At 35.7% G+C, this 22,850-nt stretch overlaps 1 protein-coding gene across 4 annotated transcripts in view; it reads right to left on the reverse strand.

The window, feature by feature from the left end:
* The window catches only part of ATOSA (atos homolog A), an 81,653-nt gene that overhangs the window by 10,191 nt on the left and 48,612 nt on the right, over window positions 1-22,850 (reverse strand). For 2 of the 4 annotated variants that reach the window (XR_013967111.1, XM_080808336.1), the window contains exons 3-10: window positions 19,380-19,564; window positions 17,418-17,620; window positions 17,018-17,143; window positions 14,197-16,042; window positions 12,340-12,456; window positions 9,574-9,653; window positions 8,638-8,746; window positions 1,750-1,908 (exon numbers count right to left, since the gene is read on the reverse strand). Coding sequence is in view for 2 of the 4 variants with exons in the window: in XM_080808336.1 (XP_080664462.1) it covers window positions 1,750-1,908; window positions 8,638-8,746; window positions 9,574-9,653; window positions 12,340-12,456; window positions 14,197-16,042; window positions 17,018-17,143; window positions 17,418-17,620; window positions 19,380-19,564 (2,825 nt within the window). In the remaining 2 variants the exon portion in view is untranslated. Of the gene's footprint in view, window positions 1-1,749; window positions 1,909-8,637; window positions 8,747-9,573; window positions 9,654-12,339; window positions 12,460-14,196; window positions 16,043-17,017; window positions 17,144-17,417; window positions 17,621-19,379; window positions 19,565-22,850 lie in introns of all 4 variants that reach the window. The other 2 variants (XR_013967112.1, XM_080808335.1) reach the window with 1 other exon arrangement.

The raw sequence follows: 22,850 nt of genomic DNA on the forward strand, positions 1-22,850 counted from the left end.
AAGGATTTTATTTATTTATTTGAGACAGAAAGATACAGAGAGAGAGCGAGAGAGCGAGCGAGCGAGCGAGCATGAGCATGAGCAAGGGGAGATGCAGAGGGAGAGGCAGCAGCAGACTCCCTGCTGAGCCAGGAGCCGAATGTGGGGCTCGATCCCAGGATGCTGGGATCATGATCTGAGCCAAAGGCAGACGCTTAACCAATTAAGCCACCCAGGCACCCCGGGTCTTTGTTTTAGATAATAGTTACTGTTGTGCATCTTTATGACTATGATCCATAATTGTAAATGTTATTGGGGAAAGAAAACCCGAATAAATGAGCAGACACCACGATGCTGTTTTTAAATAAAAGTATGAAACACTGGTCATGCTCTTAAATAAAATTTTCAGGGACACCTGGGTGGCTCAGTCAGTTGAACACCTGTTTTTGGCTCAGGTCACGGTACCAGGGTACTAGAACTGAGCCCAGTGTCAGGCTCCCTGTTCAGTGTAGAGTCTGCTTCTCTCTCTCCTTCTGCTCTTCCCCCTGCTCATGCTCTCTTTCACTTGCTCTCTCTCAAATAAATAAATAAAATCTTAAAAAAAAAAAATTCACCCTTAGAATGCAGTAAGACTAAAATAATTTTCCTTGAGCAAACTGGACCAATAATGAACAGGCTATATTCAGGTCCCCCAAAATGTGTAATTTCATTTCCTCTGTTGTTTCTTAATTGCACAGAATTCCCTTTTTACAGCTTTTAGTCCTTGACAATCTAGAAGGTTGGGGAGAGGGCTATTAGGAGAGGAATTAATAGGGTCATGTGATAAGCTAGGAAATTTAAGTAGTGAGGCCGGAGCTGTAAACTTCTGTAACTACAGCAATTTGTATTTCTCAAAATAAGACCTAACATGAAAACACATATCTGACTCCCTATTTGATACCACTACTGTAAACTTCTTATAGACTTGCACTGCTAGTCTCCTCTCCATCTTTGTTTTTTGTAAAGTGCTGAAACTAAACATACTCTTGGACCCTGTCTCATTTTTGCAGTTGAAGGCTTGTTTTATCCTCAGTAATCAAGAACAAAAACAAAAACAGGAAAGATGAAATCATAGGATCATAAGGCTCAAAACTGCTCTAAATTACCCTTGGCTATCTTACTCACCCCGTTATAACATACGTATGGAAACAGAAATAGCTAGGATTAGAAATCAACTCTAGGATTAAAAAAAAATAGTCTCAAAACAAATAGAAGAAAGGGGGTAGTAAAAGGGTCTCACAGAAGACTTACTTCACCAAATTGTTAACTAAATCTTCCTGAGATGATCACGTGGGAAGGCAACACTTGTGGGACCAGGGTGCACAGTAAGCACTTGAGAATTTGTGTGAACTCAGCAAGATATGAAATTATAGTGTCACTAATAGTTTTTCATTTTTTCAAATCACATAAAAACAAGTAAATTTTCAGCAGAGCCTCAAATGCAAAAGAGGAAATTTGTTGTTAGAACTAGCTGAAAAAGAAGTTGTGAGGTAACATTTTAAAAATTATGTTCAGTTAGCCAACATATAGTAGTACATCATTAGTTTTTGATGGAATATTCAATGATTGTGAGGTAACATGCTGGTATTTTAGTCTCATTCAGCCTTTAGTTTTCTCTTAGGAAATGCTTTGTTTCCAGCATTGCGAGAAAGCAGTCTTAAATCTCTTTAAAGACATTTGTCATTAAATTGGTTGATTTTAGCAGACTAAGACAATTTTTAAAATACTTGCCATATAAGGAGAGGGAGCATTATCATCTGAAACACTGTAGAATGACACTTCAACGGGAAGAGTCAAATGTGTGGGGCAGAAAACACCACTTGCCCCTACCTCAGCAGTGAAACCATCAACAATGCCAAGAGGGTCTAACCGATAGTTTAAGACAGATTCCTGGAAGACAAAATTTTTAAGAAATAAATTTTAGAAGTTGACACACATCCTGTTTTTTGTCTGTTTTTCATTTAAAGAAATACATTATCACGCTTTCTGGTACTAAAAAAATATGGTTGCTACTCAAACAGAATCCAACAACACATTAAAAAATATCATTCACCACAATCAAGTAGATTTATTCCAGGGATGCAAATGTGGCTTTAATACTTGCAAATCAATTAATGTGATGCATAACTTCAATAAGAGAAAGATAAAAACCATAGGACCATTTCAATAGACACAGAAAAACATCCATTCATAATAAAGGCCCTCAACAAAGTAGGATTAGAGGGACCATACCTCAACATAATAAAGGCTATCTATGAAAACCCCACAGTGAACACCATACTTAAAGGGGAAATCCCCCAAGGTCAGGAGAAAGAAAAGGATGTCCACTTTCACTTTTATTCAACATAGTACTGGAAGTCCTAGTCACAGCAATTAGAAAACATTACATTACATTGTTTATTACACTGAAATTAAAATCAAATTAAATAGGAGCACCTTGGTGGCTCAGTCCATTAAATATCCCACTCATGAGCTCAACTCAGCTCTTGATCTCAGGGTCATGAGTTCAAGCCCTACACTGGGCTTCATGCTGGGCATGAAACCTATGTTATTTTATTTTAATTTTTTTAAAGATTTTATTTTTATTTATTTGAGAGAGAGACAGAGAGAGCGAGCACAGGAGCAGGGGGAAGGGGCAGAGACAGAAGCGACTCCCTGCTGAGCAGGGAGCCCAATGCAGGGCTCCATCCCAGGATGCTAAGATCACGACCTGAGCTGAAGGCAGCCACTTAACCAACAGCCACCCAGGTGCTCCTGAAGCCTACTTAAAAAAAAAAAAAGAAAAGAAAAGAAAAGAATGACAAGTCAAACATAGAACAAACAAACAAATAAGGTGGCTAACATTTCCGTGTCCTCACTTCATAAGTTTATCAGACCTGTCATCAACTTGTCCCCCATCAATCTTCTACCATTGTATGAAGTTTGGCCTCCTCTCACTATTCCAACTCACACTTAACTATCCTTAAACTTCACCATTAGTTAAACCTAATTGTTTAATATGTTATTCTTAATCTCTGTAAATAAAAATATGTTCTAACAGAGAAGATATAATATCAGAAATTTTCTTACTCTTCAGAGAGCCTATCCACAAGGTACTAGCCACAGAGAAGCACTTTAAATCTTGTTAATAGGTCATATGCAAAGAGAGAGCCAAGTACCTGAAACTTCAACTGAAAAATAATTCCTTCTTTAAAAAATAACATTATATGTGACGTATGTTTTATAGTTTAACTTGTCTTTAACATTGGAGAAAAACTTAAAAGCACAGAAATAAAGGGTGTCTTGGTGGTGCAGTTGGTTAAACTTCCAACTCTTAGTTCCAGCCCAGGTTATGATCTCATGTTTGTGAGATCAAGCCCCATGTCAAGTCAGCTTGAGATTTTCTATCTCTCTGCTCATGCTCTCTCTCTCAAATAAATAAGTAATAAATAAATAAATAAATCCCTCCTCCCCAGAACCCCAGAAATACAAATAAAAAAGTTTCTTTTTTTTTTCATTTCTTTCAAGCTCACTTGCTGAAAATCACTTTTAACAATTTAGTGCTATCTTGCTAGGTATGAAAAACATTTTAAACTTTTCACAAGCTCTCATTTATATACATATATCATACGTATATACATTTATCATGAAATTTGAGTACCATATCTTTGATACAGTAGCCGTCTGGGAAAAAAGGAACACTGGAAGCCATCACGAGCCTGATAGTTTGTGTACTGTAAAGTTCAAACTGTGACATTAGCAATTCTGAAATTCCCAATCAAAAAGCTAAGAACAAAAGACCTATGTTATAACCAAGCTTCTAACCTCCCTTCTGCCCTGCAATCAATCCAATGCATATTCTGTGATTTGACCACTCAGTCTCATGGCTGCAACTCTCTTCCCTACCACCATTAACCTAGCTCAGACCCTCACAACCTCTCCTCTGAACAAGTACATCTTCTAATTAAGTCCTTCCTACTCTAGTGTATCCTTTGTATTACCGGCAGAGTTGTTTTTCTACAAACAAACAAACAAAAGGTATTATATCACCTACTAGACAAAACCTCATGCTTCCTGCTATTAGATCAAGTCAAATCTTCCTAGCATGGCATGTAAGTCCTACCCTAGATTTCTTGACTCCTCTCTTCCCACTTGGACAGAGTCTCATGCTCCAACTCTAGCTGATGCTTTCCAACATCATCATATTCTGTTGCTACTTTCGCAAATGTAGTTCCCTGTCTAAAATCCCTTCCCACTCCTCATGCAAATTTACTGGACAAATTCCTACTCATCTTTTGTAACTAAGCTCAAGTGACAGTTTCTCAGTAAAGCTTTCCTCAGTTCCTTTAGCACCGAGTGGATATGGGAGGACTGAGTTAATTTCTTTTACGATGATAATTATTTGAGTTTATAAATCACTTATATACTCAGTTGACTGTAATATTGTAAGGCAGGAATGTTATCTAGCTTTGTACTCCTAGCATACAGCACAACACATGGTAGTTACTCAAAAATATTTCCTAGGGGCGCCTGGGTCTGCCTTTGGCTCAGGCCATGATCCCAGGGTCCTGGGATCGAGCTCCGCATCGGGATCTCTGCTCAGTGGGGGGCCTGCTTCCTCCTCTCTCTCTGCCTGCTTCTCTGCCTACCTGTGATCTCTGTCTGTCAAATAAAAAAAATCTTAAAAAAAAAATCTTGAAAAAAAATTTCCTAAATAAAATAAATCTAAAGATGGGTAATATTTTCATAGGAAGAACACATAAAAAGTTATTATAGATAAGGCCAATGGCCTATATTAGTTTCTGACTTTATTCAGGTTTTAATGACTTTAATATATTAGCAACGCATGCTAGACCCTCCTCAGTGCAAAACAAGAAAAGGAAATACAGGTATGGATTACAAAATAAGAAATAAAACTGACCCAATTTGTAGAAGATATGAATATCTATGTTAAAAAAAACCCGAAGAACAACAACAAAATCAATAAAATCAATAAACTGAGCAAGGTCATAGGCAATTACACACACACACACACACACACACACACACACAATCACTTGTATTTTAATATATAGCAATGAAGGACTAAAAGTTAAAAACCTTTCTTTAAAAAAAAAATTTTTTTTAGAGAGGGGAAAGAGCATGCACCAGGGGGAGGGAGATGGCAGAGAAAGAAGAGAATCTTAAGCAGGCTATGTGCTGAGTGTAGAGCCCAACGAGGGTCTCGGGTCTCAATCCCACGGCCCTTGAGACCTCAGCCTGAGCCAAAAATCAAAAGTTGGACAATCAGCTGACTGCACCACCCAGGAACCCTGAAAATTAAAAAACTTTTAAATATAATTTATAATATCACCTGAAAACATGGATTAGTTAGATATAAATCTACAAAAGTATGTTTAAGATATATACATGCTGAAAACTACAAAAAAAATCAATGAAAAAATCAAAGAATAGCTAAATGAATGCAGAGATACACTATATTCAGATATGAAAAGATTTAATATTCTGGGGCACCTGGCTGGCTCAGTTGGCAGAACATGCAACTCTTGACCTCAGGGGTATAAGTTTGAGCCCCACCCTGGGTGTAGAGGTTACTTAAAAATAGAATCTTAGTGGCGTGTGGGTGGTTCAGTCATTAAGCTTTTGCCTTCGGCTCAGGTCATGATCCCAGGGTCCTGGGATTGAGCCCCGCATCGGGCTCCCTGCTCTGCCAGAAGCCTGCTTCTCCCTCTCCCACTCCTCCTGCTTATGTTCCCTCTCTCGCTGTGTCTCTCTGTCAAATAAATAAACAAAATCTTTAAAAAGATAAAAAATTTAAAAAGCTAAAAAAAATAAAATCTTTTAAAAAATATTTAATATTCTTAAGATGTCAATTTTCCACGTACTGATCTATATCAATGCAATCCAAACAAAATCTTAGTATCCTGTTTTTTTTTTAAAAGATTTTATTCATATATTTGACAGAGAGAGCTCACAAGTAGACAGAGAGGCAGGCAGAGAGAGAGAGGAGGGAAGCAGGCTCCCCGCTGAGCAGAGAGCCCGATGTGGGGCTCGATCCCAGGACCCTGGGATCATGACCTGAGCCGAAAGCAGAGGCTTTAACCCACTGAGCCACCCAGGAGCCCCCAGTATCCTGTTTTGTAGAAACAGATTAAGCTAACTCTAAAATTTACATGAAGAGGGGTGCCTGGGTGGCTCAGTGGGTTAAAGCCTCTCTGCCTTCGGCTCAGGTCATGATCCCAGGGTCCTGGGATCAAGCCCTGCATCAGGCTCTCTGCTCAGTGAGGAGCCTGCTTCTGCTTCCCTTCCTCTCTCTGCCTGCCTCTCTGCCTACTTGTGATCCCTGTCTATCAAATTAAAAAAAAAAAAAAGATAAAATTTACATGAAGAAGGTAAAAGGAACTAGAATGGTGACAGCAATTTTGAGAAAGGATAACATGTTAGACAACTCAAATTAATTCATGTCAAGACTAGAATAATATGACATTCATGTTCATAAAAATCAAACAGTTGATTATAAACTTCGTGTCATATATAAATATTAACTCAAAATGGATCAGAGAACTAGACGCAAAAGCTGAAACAATAAGATGTCTAGAAAAAAAGTTTCCTGACTTTGGATTAGGTAAGTAGTTCACAACCAGGGACATATGTCAGTGTTCAGAGACTTTTTTTTTAACTGCTACAACTGGAGGGAGGGGCAGATAGTGGTACTGGACTGTAATGGTTAAAGGCCAAGGATTCTGCTAAATATCCTACAATGCTTGAAACAGATCACATAACAAAGAATTATCTGGCTCACATATCAACTGTGCCAAGGCTGAGAAGACCTGGGTTAGAAAAAAAATTTTTTTTTAAAGATTTTATTTATTTATTTGACGGACAGAGATCACAGGTAGGCAGAGAGGCAGGCAGAGAGTCCGATGCGAGGCTCGATCCCAGGACCCTGGGATCATGACCTGAGCTGAAGGCAGAGGCTTTAACCCACTGAGCCACCCAGGGGCCCCTAGGAAAAGCTTTTTCAGATACAACATCAAAATCAAGATCTATGAAAGAAAATAATAAATTGGACAAAATTGAGGTGCCTGGGTGGCTCATTCAGTTAAGCATCTGCCTTTGGCTCAGGTCATGATATTCACAGCAGCTTTATTTTTAATTTTATTTATTTATTTTTTTTTAGAGAGAATGCACCAATGTGTGGTGTGGGGTGAAGTGGAGATGGGCAGTGGGAAAGGAAGAGAGAGAATCTTAAGCAGGATCCATGCAGGGCTCAATCGCATGACCCTGAGATCATGATCTGAGCTGAAATCAAGAGTCAGATGCTTCAGCAACTGGAGCCACCCAGGTACCCTCACAGCAGTTTTATGTGTAATAGGCCAAAACTGGAAACAAAGAACCCAAAGGTCTAGAGTGATGTAAATGAATAAACAAATTGTGCTATATCCATATTGTGGCAATAAAAAGGAATGAACTCTTGAAACACAGGACTTGTATAAATTAAAAAGGACCTGTGAGCTGGACAGTCTCAGAACCTCTCTGTATTTTTCTACTGAAGTCAAGTGAAAATCTATGCATATCTGCACAAGTACCCTCCAGTGTACTGATCTTTTAACCATCTTCCCTAAGGTTTTTACATATCAGATGCTCTTTTTCCCCCTCACAAATTTTCTTGTAATACAAAGGTTGCAGAACATCTGACACTCACAGTAGCCTTATGCAATTTTAAAATAATGACAGAGAATACAGAGTTCAACATCTCTGAAGTAATACCTTGAAAGTGACATGGAAAAGAAATCAATTCACCATTAAGTCTTTTCATTTTAAAACTTTGGAAGATAGCCTAAAAATTAAAATTTAGTTTTAAAGACGGCATATTCTTAATATATTAAACCACCAAAATTCCAATGAAGCTATTAAAACTACAAATTTTAAATTATTTTCCCATAAAAAACTCACCAATTAAAATCATCCTTAAAACCCCATTTACAGGTTCACGTTTAAGGCTGTTCTTCTTTCTCTTTTTTTTTATTGATGTGCATTTGGCACATAATATTACATTAGTTTCAATATTTAAGGTTGTTTTCTAATCAAGGATAACTAATCCCATAATACAGTTGATCCTAACTAGAAATATTCTTATTAAATAAAATAGCACATTATTGGAAACCTTTACCCATTCAATTTTTAAAAAATAATCTTATTTTATAATAGATTTAGATTTATAACAAAGTTGCGAATATAGTTCAAAGAACCGTTTGATTTTGTAAGTCAACCTCTTGATTGTGAAGGGGCTGCTATCAGCCCACCACCTCCTTCCTGGGTTTTAGAGTCAGTACCACCATGTAAGGTGTGGTTAAGTCCCTTTTCTAGCTATTAATGGACACCTCACTCCACTTTACCTAAGTTCTCTATCGTTCCTACAAAGTACCCAGTTCTAGGATGTCACTACCAACAATTCTAACTTTGCTTCTTACAAAAAGGAAGGGGAAAAGGAAAAAGCAAAGGAAAGAAGGTGATTTCAAGGATTTGAAAAATACAATTTGTTTATTTATTTCCCTTTCACAAACAAATGACATAAATAACACCCTAGATCTAAGGTTAAAAAATGCCAACTCTTAAAATAATTTTGAAAAACATTACCTCAAAATTTCCTAAGAGACTAAGACTTGTTACAGGTGGAGCACTAGAACTCAGAAATGGTTTTTCATGAATATCTGGATCATCTTCAATGTTTAAACATGGTCGAGGACTATTAAAAAGAAAATCAGCAAATAAAAACATTAAGCACAATATTTTCTGACTTTTTGTACAAAATTAAAGCAGGAGAATTTGATCAATTTTAATTTTACTTAAGCTATAAGATAAAAAATTAATCCTACCAAATTTTAAGATATGAGATATTTTGTTTAAAATCCTGGTTTGATTTTATGGTCTTTTGTTATATTTGACAAAAAAATATAAGTAACATCCTAGAAAGTTTTAAGAAAGAATTTATAATATATCACATAGTGGCATCTACTAGAAATATATAACAGTCTTTTTTATCAGTCTTCATTTTCAGTTAAAAATGAGACTACAAAGGCAAAATTATGTGACTAAAGAAAATAATGAGAGTATTACTTGTCAACATGGAACACACTTCCAAGGCTTCTTTGCAAAGAAGTGTAAGGCGAAGGAGGAGGCAAATGACCAGAAATACTCAAATCTACTTAAGTGTTAAAACCAATGTGTTTATTATGATGATGGATATATAGTAGCTACTCAAGCTACTCATTTTCTTATTTTCTCCCTTCTTCATCATTAATCATTGTATGTGAAATAATATGTTAATTGTTAAGATACTGCTCATTTCCAATAGTGGGTTATTGATTAACGATGACCTCCTCCACCACCTCTGATACATGTCTTTTTGGTGTGGTTTGCCCTGTAACTTCAGGAATCACAGTTTAATATTTTATGAGTTACAAGAAGATTTCCAGAGGGAATCTGAAAAATATGCCGTATTTTTCTCTGTGGAAAGCACAGAACATAATTTCTGACACATCTAAGTGACAAGTACAAATGAATTTTAAATACCTTTGAGATGATAAGCTTTTCAGATGCACTAATGAAGAATCCAAATCAAAGCAACCTGATTGTGTCTTTCTTTGAGGAACCTAAGGTCAAAATAATCATTTGTGATATTTAAAAATACTGTATTTTTTTCTTGAATTAATAGACCACTTTTCAAACAAAAGCTGACCATATTTGGCAAATAATAAAACTTCTCCCAAAACTGCCTACTTACAATCATGCTCTTTATTACATATTGTTCTTATGTTTTCATTTTATTTACTGATAGGAAAAAACAGAAAATTAATAAAAGCACTTTTACTAGGTTTTGAGTTTTTAAGAAGCAGAATTTGTTTTTTTTGTAAAACCAAATCTTACATAGAATCCTAATATAGAAAAAGACTTTTACTTTTTTACTTTATTATATATAGTTGATCCTTGAACAACAGAGGGATTATGGGGCACTGACCACCCCGCCCAACCCTCTGCAGTTGAAAATTTTCATGTAAGTTTTGGCTTCCCCAAAACTTAACTACTAATAGCTTGTTGTTGACTGGAAGCCTTACCATTAACATAAACAGCTGATTAACACATATTTTGTATATTATATGGGTTATGTACTGTATTACATTCTTAAAACAAAGCTAAAGAACATGTTACTAAGAAAATCATAAGGAAGAGAAAATACATTTACATTAAAACAAAAATAAAAACAAAAACAAAAACCCCACATATAAGTGGACCCGGGCAGACCAAACCCATGTTGTTCAAGGGTCAACTGTACTTCTGTATTTTGCGGGGTAATAAAAGATTGATAGCTTTAAAATTAAAAGAAACAAACAAAAAAATTAAGTAGTGATGCCAGCTCTGCTGCTCCTTAGTCCATCCCCACTCCACTGTATGTTTCCAAGAACCCTGGAGCTGCACAGAGAACAGTATTTAAAAATACTACTCTGTATGTTCAAAAACCATCATATACCCCATTACATTTAAGACACCAATCAAACCAGCTAGCTAAAAATACCCTAAAGATGAAAGATCCAGATGTAAAATAAAGGTAAAATCACATATAACATACAAATTAGAAAGACTTGTTTAATAATCTAGAGAATATTAAATACATAAACCTATTAAATATGATACTGAAAGTCTAAACAGTCTCAATATTTTTGAGTTGTACAAGTATACCATGCTATTTTTTATAGTCAGAGCTACAAAGTTCTGACTACAAAATGTGAAGTTAATGTGAAGTTTTCTATCTAAACTCTCATGTCTTGAATTTGGAAAGTTCTTTCACTTCTTCTGATACTGCATTTTCCTTGTTCCGCCTAGTCCTACTTTTTGGAGTTTGTACTAGACTTACACTGAACACCTCCTTTTATCCTCTGTGGCTCTTTCACATTTTACCATGTCTCTTCCTTTCTGTACTTCATTTGAGATGCTTTCTTAATATCTGTCTCTCCACTCAATGATTGTAGTCCAATTAGCTGAATCCATCTGTTAATCCATCTGCATTTTTATGCACACATGTGTGTGCATACACAATTAAAATATTTTTCATATTTACAATTTCGATTGTACATGTACGCATGTTCTTACATCTCAACCCCTGTCCCACCAGAGGCATTAAACTCTAGTATTTTATTAGGTTCAGATATCCTAGAGAGCCATAATTTGCCCCAAATTTGGAGATTTATCTTTCTTTCTCTTACATTATCTTATGTATTATATATTATTTTGTATTAAAGGTTATTTAATACCTGCGTTTGAGGAAGAAGGGTCTGCCTTTATCAGTTCAGTCTACCGTACTAAACAGAAGTCTACAGTGCCTTTTATGTCAGTATGATGCTGACCAGTTTTTTTTCCTCATCACTCAGGCTTTTTGAAAGCATCTCATAGGTAGGTCAAATATTTGGGGTTATTTTAAATTGTTTGGAATTTAATTTCTCTAAAATAAACATCTATGGTCCACGTTACAAGTTTAGATTCCAGATTTCTTGCTCAATAATTATTTTTTGAACATAGGCCAGATACTGTATCCTTTCAGTTTATATAACACAGATAAAGCAACAGAAATTATCATGTCAGTAGCAAAACATACATGTTTTTACTTCTGCTGTGATATTGATTACTTGCCTCAGGTTTAACTGAAATGGCAGGTATAGCAACTAACTACTGATTGCTTACTAACCATCCTCACAACACTACAAGAGACCGTATCACCCCCTTTTTAATGATGAAGAAACTGAGGCTCAGATTATATTATTGAACTAATGTCACAAATGTCACACAGGGTGACATCGGTGTCACTCCAAAGGAACACTCTTGACCACTGCACTCAGATCTACAGATCTATTTGTAAACGTAGAGTGGGGAGATTTCTGTGTCTCAAAATAAGATGTGGCATGGCTTCCATGTCAAAGACAACCACAAATTTGATTGCCAAATGACCCACCTGATGGTGTCAACTAGCTCTGCTGCTAAGATACAAATTTATTTATACAAACTCACTTGACACTAAATACTTTCTTGATATTTAGTAACAATTAAAATATTAGACAAAAGAATTTCAGAGAAATCTTATAATCCTAATATTTTTATTCTTGCTTTTAGCCTTTCCCTGTATTAACATAGAGTTACTAAGTATATCAAAAAATAAAATGTTTTCTAACTGGAAATTTCTGTTAAACATGTTTAAATTTTTTTTCAATTACAATTTGGATAAAATGATTTGTAAACATTTTAGATGCTTCCAACTTTAAATATGAAATAAGAGGGAAAAAACCTTACAGGACTTGAAAGAAGAGGCAATCCAGTTCGAGGATGAAAGGCTCTGGTTGAAGTTCCATCTAAGGAATGAAAATTATGTTTCTGCCAGACACTTGAATGTTTCACTGGTATAGTCTTCTGCTAGGAAAATAATTAGATTGTAATGGTAATATTTAAGTAATTTTTTGTTTAGTCTTATTCCTAATAACATACTGAAGTATTACATCCTTGGTGGTGAAGCTAATGATCTATAGATCTATACACACACACACACACACACACACACACACACACATTTATTTTAATCAGAAAACAATGTCCAAGTTTTTTCTAGGATACTGAATAAACACAAATATTCTAAAGAAACTATGTCCAAATAAAATTGCCTTAACAACATATGGTCATATTTATAAATACTCAGAGTCTAACAACGGCTAAGCCAACATCTGATGTTCTTAATTTGTGAAAAAAACTACTCACAGGTAGAAAAAACCAGAATGTTCTAAAATATAAAACTGTGTTAACATTAAGAGCTGTTCACAGAGCATATAGTTTGGTGGAGCATGATACAGAAATACAGTAAATGTGAATTTACAAATATATATAATGCGGTTATAGTACCACATTTTTGAAGTGATACAGGAAATAGGCTAATTCTTCAAAATTAAGCAAGTTTAAACCCAAACACCAGAAATTCCTAAAAACACATGAAAATCAGAAAAGACTACTTTGGGTCCTGGTTCTACCATTTGTTAGCTTTGTGACCTTGGGCAAGATACTTAATCTCTCCAAGCTGAGAATCCTCATTTGTAAACTGGAATTAGTAATAACACCTGACCTCATAGTTTAGTGGAAGGATTAGGTATGCCAACATGTGTAAAATATTCAGAAAAAAAGCCTGGGCACTTAATAAACACTTTATGATTATATTTAAAACAAGAATATGAAAAAATAACTCTTAGTACCTTGAAAAATACTATGGCCAAATTAAGCCACCCTATTAGGTACCAGGAGGGATCAAGAAAAGCTAACTGTTTTTGTGACAATTACAATTTTAGTAAATTGGAAACTATCATTTGATTAAATCCATATGTTAGAGAACTAATTTTAGTGATGAAAATGAACTAAGGTCATTCAGATTTGGATCAACGCAGTAAAGAAGTTGTTTTCAATATAATTGAGATTTAAATGTGATAATACTTACAGAAATAAAGGAAATTTAAGCATAATAATGGTCTTCTAAAGTTAAAAAATGGTTTGGTTAGAAAGTTAAATAAAATGGAAATAATTGAAGTATCTTATTTACATAGTGCATGGAAGGTTTACAAAATATTTTAAAATCTGTTATTTGATTGTCACAACTGAGAGAGACCCAAGAGATTGATCATTCTTATTTTAAAACTGAGGAGACTGAGGTTTTGACAAGTTACATAACTTATTCAGTGTGACTCAAGGACCAAATTGTGAAGTCAGGACTGGAACCCAGGTATTCTGACCAACAGCCTAGTGATTTCACTATAGATATTCCAAAAATCCTTAGATGAGTGGTGACATAACACAATGGGCACACTATATTAGGCCAGAGCTGCTAACAAACAATATGTTAAGCTAATGAGTTTACATTTCTGACTATTTACTCTCCAGCACTTGCCCATAATACTGAAATAACCAACAAAGGGCAACAGGAAAAATTTACCTAACATTTGCTTTTAAGTGGGTTATTTTGAAAGGACGTTATTTTATTGCAGGTTTATTCTGACAGACTATATACTATAATTAATGGGCACCTTGGGCCTTTATAACTAGAGTTCCTGTAAACAAAATTCAAACCATAATAAATGTTCAAGAAATATATTTGAAATATTAGACGTTACCTACCAATACCTCTGTACTTTTCAGTCGTTCACATGTAGACAAACAGTTTTTTATAATCTTTCTCTGAGAACAGTTCTGCGACTTCTCATCAACGGTCTCTTCTTTCTTATCCTGTTCATTTTTTAATGAGTCTGGTTTTTTGCATTTGAAAACTTCATTATCGTTGAGATAATTTTCTACACTATGAAGTTGAGTATTTTGCTCACATGTCTTGGGCCTTTTTGAGTCTTTATTTGAGCACTTATTTTCATGTTTGTTCAAATATCCAGACATTTCCAACATAGTAGTTTTTATTTTTGAGTTATTTTTCTTGGAATTCTCAAATTGGTGATTGTTAAAAGATTCTGGATTACAATTTTCATTTTTTATTACTTTTTCCTTATACTTACTTGTGCAAGTCTGTTTGTCAATACTGTTGCAATTTGAATACTTTTTATCAACTTCATGGTTAATTTCTTGCTCCTTAAATTGATAGTCAGAAAGTGCAGTTTCCAATCTAACTGTCAAATCTAAGTTATTTTTTTTGCAGTGAGGCATATTCGAGGGAGTCAAAACACCAGTAGCTTTGTTCTGTGTCTCTAGAAATGTATTTTGAATGATTTCACTAGGATTGTCCTGATACAGATTTCTTTTTATTTGAGGTTTCAAAGAGGACTTGACTTTACTATTGCATTGAAAAGAACTCAATGATTTATTGGGTATTAAGTTTTCCCCTTCACTGCTGTCTTCTAATAAGGAAAATTTTGTATTAGAAATGGAAACAGAGGTGTCATCTCTGTTTTTCTTCAACAAACTTTTGTCTTCATACAAACTCCTGAATACTTTAGAAGGAACCGAATTGGAGTCATGCACATTGAATGACTGCCGGGACATATGTGACGCTGTTGGATCAATATGCTCCAAGTGTTGAGCAATCCTTGCGATAACATCTTGCCGCTCCTGGAGTAAAGAGCCTATCAAAGGATTAGTCTCACCAACAGCCTGACGAGAATAAAGACCATCAGAAAAGCCAGAGGCACTTTGAGGAGTTTCTGGTTTTACTTGAATTTTTCCCTCACTGGTGTCTTCTGAGGAGGTAAGCTCTGGACTACCAAAAGAAACAGAGAATGTTTCTTTGTATTTTCTCACATTTTCATTTTCCTGTGAAACGCGGAAAAGTTTTGAATTAAGTGAACTAGACTGCTGCATATTAAATGGATGTCCAGAAACATGTGAAGTGCTTGGATCACAATGAATCAAATGCTGAGCAATTCTTGCAATAACTTCTTGTCGCTCCTGAATTAAAGAGTCTATTAAAGGATTAGTCTCACCAACTGATTGCCAGGAACTCTGGCGGCTAGAGACACTAGAATCAATCATTGAAAATGATTTTAAAGTTCTCACTGGTGTTTCATGTGACTTTTTATCTCCTCTACCACTGAAGCCCAGAATATTGGCTTGACATGTTCCATGGTCAGATTTGCTGCCAGTGCCTGGATATAGTTTGACATTTTTGACGGCTGCAGTATATTCTAGAGTTGTGCCCTTTTTTGCATGTAATATGCTTTCGGGTGCCATGGTCCAAGATTGTTTGCTACACAGACGCTGTGAACTATTTGTATTACTTTGTTCTGCTTCATTAGAATTGTGGTGCTGATGGGCTTTAAGTTCATGTTCTTGAATTCTTTTCTCATAAAGGCCAATATTAGCATGAATACTACAGGTCAACATTGGGTAATTAGATTGTCTGGGCAAGGACTGAACGCTGACTTTCAAGGCCACATTGTGAGAAACATTGGGAACAGGAAACACATGTTCAATTGGAGTCTGTGAAAAATTCCACTGCAGGTCTACATCAGCAGCACTGATTCTAGAATTGTACAGGAAAAATAGGGAATCAATGGATTATAAAATTTGTAACATTATTGTATATTATAAAAAAATTTCAGATCATCATATACTTATCTTTGTTTACATTAATTACTGTTAAAGGGACGTAAAAAGGCTTTACTTTCAACTACTTTACCATGCATGTCATTCTGATAAAACCAATAAAAGTGTAATAGTTTTTTAAAGATTTTATTTATTTATTTGAGAGAGAGACAGAGAGAGCATGAGAGAGAAGAAGGTCCGAGGGAGAAGCAGACTCCCCGTGGAGCTGGGAGCCCAACACATTACTCGATACCGGTAGTCCGGTATCATGACCCGAACCCAAGGCAGTTGCTCAACCAACTGAGCTGAGCCTGAGCCACCCAGGCACCCAAAAAGTACAGTAGTTTATGCTTAGAACAGGGATGATCTTTTTAAGAACACTAGACTACTTAAGCATTAAGGCTCGAGAATATTGTAAGTTAAAATTATTTGTCAAAACAGGAAAAATGGATTTTGTATTTACTACTAAATAAATGGATTCAGCTAATTCTGTTGTACAAGGTGATGAAGAGATACTAGTGATCTCATGGCCACCTGCCTACAGAGTCAATCAGAGAGCTGTTCAGTATCCTATAAATTTAGTTTTAACAATACAAAAATTAAGTCTACCATTATGGAAATTCAGCAGCCCAGAAAGTTTTTCTACTGTATTTATACTGGCAGCATTAAGTCCATTGTTGGTTCTTGAAAGCTAAAAAATGCTCTGAAAACTATTCTATACCAAATTTAACTCAAAAAGCAAAGTTCGTAGTGATTCCCATTTAAATTTCCCTAACTTGTTTTGAGAACAACTTCAGTAAATTTTATCTACTTACATTTAGAAATGAAGGAAATTAACTGTTTAAAAGGTAAACTATCATTTAGTAGCTAACATAATTAAATATGCACTATTCTTATTTTGCCCAAGACATACCTGTAAAGAATATTTCGTGGAATAGCACCATGAGAAACACTCAGCCAAGCACTTAATTGGGAAAAAAACACAAATGAGCGGACAGCCAACAGAAGAGTCTTCTCTTCAATAAATCGATCTCCACTCCTAAGGGAAGGAAAAAGTATCATTTAAATGTCAGCAAGTATGAAATGACTCAATTGTAGAAAGATAGGAGCTAAAACAAACATTCAGGATGTGTGTTTTCAAGAGTCTAGACATGCATTAACTAGTGTCACTGCAAGTCACATAAGTACTAAATGTCTAAATTTTACTACATAAATAGAAGAATTCAAAGACATGACATATTACTAAAATAATTTAGAGAAAGCAATTGAAAACCTGATTTACCAACAACAACTTCAACAGTACAACAACTTACTGTCGAGGAACTGGCTCCAAAATCCATCTTTCTAATAATAATGCATCTTGCTTAATTGCAGGATCATTGAGATCAATTCCTTCTGTGGTGGGCCCATCATCACTGTAACAGCAATCTGGGAGTAGCATGACTTCCACCATGATTGGAAGGTTATTCTTCCACAACAACGAGACCTCAGACCTAGTTCTTCTGGCTTGACGACACTTAAAGGGAAATGAATATAAGCAAAATGTCTCGATTGCTCAAGGAATTTTATATTTAAATTTTAAAACTGTAATTGTAAAAAGACATCTATATGAAAATGAGTCACCAATGGCAGGCTTTGCTTAGGCTCGTCTATTTAGAGTTCATCATTAAGTAATGGATTAATACTATTGAGTTCCACAGTGCGGATTAGTACTAAACAGGTATGATGCAAATTTTCTTGGGGGTTATTTTTGTTTTATTTTGTGGAAAAATAACTGCCATAACACAGTATCTGACAGGCCTTCAGGTGGCCTAGCATAGTTTGTTAATTTTATCATTGTTACAGGAGAAAAATTCATTCCAAGTGAAAACCTAAATATTAAAAATTCATTTTCACTAAATGCTCAACAAAGACAAGATTTTAAAAGTATAAATTTAGACTAAGAAAGGAACTGTTGAGAAAAGTCCTTTTAACAAATTATACACTACCTACCAAACTAAGTATTTTTAAACATTAATATGATAGCAAAAATTATCCTTCCATGGGGGGGGAGGTATCAGAGGGACAATGACTAATGCAAGGAAAATAATCATGAAGATAATTCCACTAAATAAACATAAAGTCAGTAGTAATAATCTTAAATCTGGTGTGTGAGAAGGCAGGTATGAAATTGGCTGTCAACATGTATGCTGATTTGCAAAGCTACCCACAGTGTTTTCAAAAGCATTAAGAGTCAAGGTAATTAGCTATGGTCCAGGATTAGGATTTTTTTCACTATGGTTTATTTTTTTATTTTTTTAGTATTTTATTTATTTATTTGAGAGAGAGATAGTGAGAGAGAGCACAAGTGGGAAGGAGATGGAGCAGTTTCCCTGCTGAGCAGGGAGCCTGACTTGTGACTTAATCCCAGGACCCTGGGATCATAACCTGAGCCGAAGGCAGATGCTTAACCGACTGAGCCACCCAGGTGCCCCTTGGCCTCTCTCTCTCTCTTTTTTTTTTTTTTAATTTTTTTTTTAAATTTAATTTCTTTTCAGTGTAACAGAATTCATTGTTTATGCACCACACCCAATGCTCCATGCAATACGTGCCCTCCATAATACCCACCACCAGGCTCCCCCAATCTCCCACCCCCCGCCCCTTCAAAACCCTCAGATTGTTTTTCAGAGTCCATAGTCTCTCATGGTTCATCTCCCCCTCCAATTTCCCCCAACTTCCTTCTCTCCATCTTCCCATGTTCTCCGTGTTATTTGTTATGCTCCACAAATAAGTGAAACCATATGATAATGGACTCTCTCTGCTTGACTTATTTCACTCAGCATAATCTCTTCCAGTCCCGTTCATGTTGATACAAAAGTTGGGTATTCATCCTTTCTGATGGAGGCATAATACTCCACAGTGTATTTGGACCACATCTTCCTTATCCATTCTTCCGTTGAAGGGCATCTTGGTTCTTTCCAAAGTTTGGCGACCGTGGCCATTGCTGCTATGAACATTGGGGTACAGATGGCTCTTCTTTTCACTACATCTGTATCTTTGGGGTAAATACCCAGTAGTGCAATTTGCAGGGTCATAGGGAAGCTCTATTTTTAATTTCTTAAGGAATCTCCACACTGTTCTCCAAAGTGGCTGCACCAACTTGCATTCGCTATAGTTTTTTAACTGATTTTATATTTAAATGTGAACGCTGGAATTACGATGTAACACAGATGATGGCAAAATTTAAACTAGTTTGTATAAATATAAATAAAAAGTACTCAACACACAATTCTCACCTGAGCCAGCTTGTCACTGCACTCATGTTTGCTAGTTACTGGGTAACATGACTGTGCTGGAGGGCAATGGAAACTTTCCGTGCGACCTTTTACAGAACATTCAGGTGTTCGACCTTCTGTTATTAACAAGGCCAAAGAGACCAAGAACTCCTCTGCATCATATTCAAAATATTCATCTAGAGTATCTGGTATTAAAAATAAAAAAGAAAAGAAAAGAAAGAAGAGTCTTCAGTTTAATGTATTCTTGATAAGAACTCACCTTTTATACCTAAAATACCTAATGTCACAATTCATATTAAAGTATATTCACTAACAAAGAGTAAAAGAGGGATAAAAATTAGACAATTAAAATATAGTAAACTCTAATTCATAAGTTATACAGGGTAAGGAGATGATGGATAATTCCAAATTTCAGTCAAGACAAAGATGGTTAAAATTATAGCACAGAATTATTTTTATGTAAACTTCAACTAAAATGTCCAAGATTCAGGTATACACTTATAATTCTATAAATATTTAGATTTTTGGATGTCAAGTGCAACAGTTTTCACACACAAAATTACACCAATAACCAAAAGGTTGAAAGTCTTGTGTCATGTATTTTTACCTAAATGCTTTATTATTATTATTAAATATTAGTGGAAGATACAAATTCAATTGTATGTTTCTCCCCTCTTTCCCTTGTCCCTTTCTTATCTAGTTCCTTGTTCTCACAACCCTAATTCTGCGCTGTGGGCATTGAGAGCTATGAAGTCTTTCTCTGCCTCTGCTACAGTGCAGTATTAGTTTCAAAGGAGAAATGCTATAATTATCCAGTAGTTGATGTAGGCCCAAATTACAACATAAAAAGTGTGCTGTTTTTTGGTTACTACACAGTTCAAAAAAATCTAATCTGCAGGTGTTTTCACTCATTTGTAGTAATTTTTAAATTTCTTGTAAGTGCTCCAAGTTTGTGAAACACAGTTAAATTTCAAAAGTGTTAACCTGCTACACACGTTGAACATGTGTGCAAATATACATACACAATATTCAATTGGTTGTGCAATCCAGTTAAACAACACATACTTAAGTACTTAATACACTGTACTAGGTGACAGGGAATAAAGAGTTGTATTGCACATAGCTCCTGTCTGCAAAGGGTTGATGATTCGAAATGACTTTAAAAGCAAATAGAACACTATAGCATTTGATAAATTCCAAAGTTATTCAGATAACAGTGGTAAAATTTTGCAAAAGAGGTAGGCATTGAAATAAATAAAAAGCAGAATCAGACCTATAAATACTGAGAACAAACTGATGGTTGTCAGAGGGAAGGGGATAGGAGATGGGTAAAATGGGTAAAGGGGAGTGGGAGATACAAGTTTCCAGTTATGAAATAAGTCACAGGAGAGGCTCAACATAGGGAATATAGTCAATGATACTGTAATAGCATTGTATGGTGACAGATGGTAGTCGCACCTGTGGTAAGCATAGCACAGAGAACTGAATCACTACGTTGTACACGTGGAAATAATATAACACTGTGCATCAGCTATATTGAAATAAAAAACTTAAAAAAAAAAAGAGGTAGGCAATGAGCAGAACCCGAGAAAACACAACTTAGGTAGAGAATTTGTATAGAGAAAGCATGGAAAAGAAAGAACCGAAGTCAGATCGTGAATAGCCTTCAAGGGTATGATGAAGAATGCCTGTTTCTAGCTTTAGGAAGGCTTATCAAGAAAAGAAACAGCCTTAAAAGCCAACTTTATTGAGCTGGTATGTTAAGACCTTTCAGAAAAATTTCCTTAAATGACCATGTGCAACACAAAATAACAGCCAACACTTAGTAACATTGTCAGGCATTGCTAGTTATAAGTACTTTCTACACATTAACTCATTTAATCCTTAGAACACCTTTAAGAGGTGAGAACTGTTACCACTATTTTACAGATAACTGAAGCATAGAAAACTAACTTGCCCAAGATCACCCAGCTAGTAAGGGCAAAGTTGGAATTTGAATCAACAGTGTGTCTCCAGAATCTAGGTCCTTAACAGCCCCATACCTGCTTTCTTTCATTGCAGCTAGAAATACTGCTATGACATATTTTTGTATATGATTGTAAAAATAACATATATGCAATGCATATTTTAATAACACATTTTGGAACACTTATTTCATTTTTTGTGGAACATTTATTATATAGAATTATAGACAATCCCTGATCAACTTATGATTTTTTGACTTGACAATGGTGTGAAAGTGGTATGTATTCAGTTGAAGGCTTACTTTGAATTTTGATATTTGCCCAGGCTAGCAATATGGTAGGAGACTCTCTCACAATGCTGGGCAGCTGCATTGAGCTACAGCTCCCAGTCAGCCACATGATGGAGAGGGTAAACAACCAATACACTTATGACCATTCTATACCCATACAACCATTCTATTTCTCACTTTCAGTATGGTATCCAATAAATTACAGAACACAGTCAACACTTTATATTAAAATAGGCTTTGTGTTAGATGATTTTGCCCAGCTGAAGGTAATGTTAGTGTTCTGGGCATGTTCAAGGCAGGCTAAGCTAAGCTATGATGTTTGCTAGGTTAGGAGGGGTAGATGCTTTTTTCACTTAAGATACTTTCAACTTACAATGGGTTTATCAGGACATAACCCCATTGTAAGTCAAGGAAGATCTGTAGTTTCCATGAATAAGACCCTAATTTATAATAATGAGCCAACAAGATAGTAGTCTCAGCTTTCAACTTTCCTCCAGGAATCAATCAGATTAAAAAATTAAGGGTCTCCTTTAGTCTCCTGGGACGCACTGAGTTAAATCCTGGTGTCCTTCAGAAGGAAACAAAAGATGTAAAAGACCACTCAAGCCCTTTCTCTGGTGGTTCTGTGGGTTTTCAAGGTTACTTCAGGCTTCCCATGGGCTACCTGGCATGATTTCAGCTCCTGGGAGATTTCTCTGGGCCATGCTGTTCCTTGCCCTGAGCTTGTCAGGTAATCCTGGAAAGCTAAGAATTGTGGCAGAGCAGTGGCTCCTAATCTATAGAATGGTGAGTGATGCCAAGACGTCAGTTACTCCATGTGAATCGCAAGGATGGTCTACAACCTAAGTAGTAAGTCTCATATTTATGTGCTACAACTTGAAATATTAAAAAACCTACCAGGTCAAATTAAGAAAGGGGGAAGTGCACACAGAGTAGGGAGTTTAAGAGTGTTATCCTTATGTCTGAAAAACTATAATTTATCTCTAAAGCCCTAGCACAGCATTGCTTACACACTAGGAATCATCAATTTTAAAGTGATAAAAATTAAACTATTACGAAAAGAGCTTTTGAATACAGCATTTACTAAAATTTAGTTGATTTAGTCATTATCTCTTCAACTGTAAGCTAAAAAACTCCAGGGGATCCTGGCTGACTCAGCTGGTAGAGCACACAACTCTTGATCTCAGGTCATGAGTTCAAGCCCTACATTGGATATA

The sequence above is a fragment of the Martes martes genome (genome assembly GCF_963455335.1).
Source record: "Martes martes genome assembly, chromosome: 7".
NCBI classification, from domain to species: Eukaryota; Metazoa; Chordata; class Mammalia; order Carnivora; family Mustelidae; genus Martes; species Martes martes.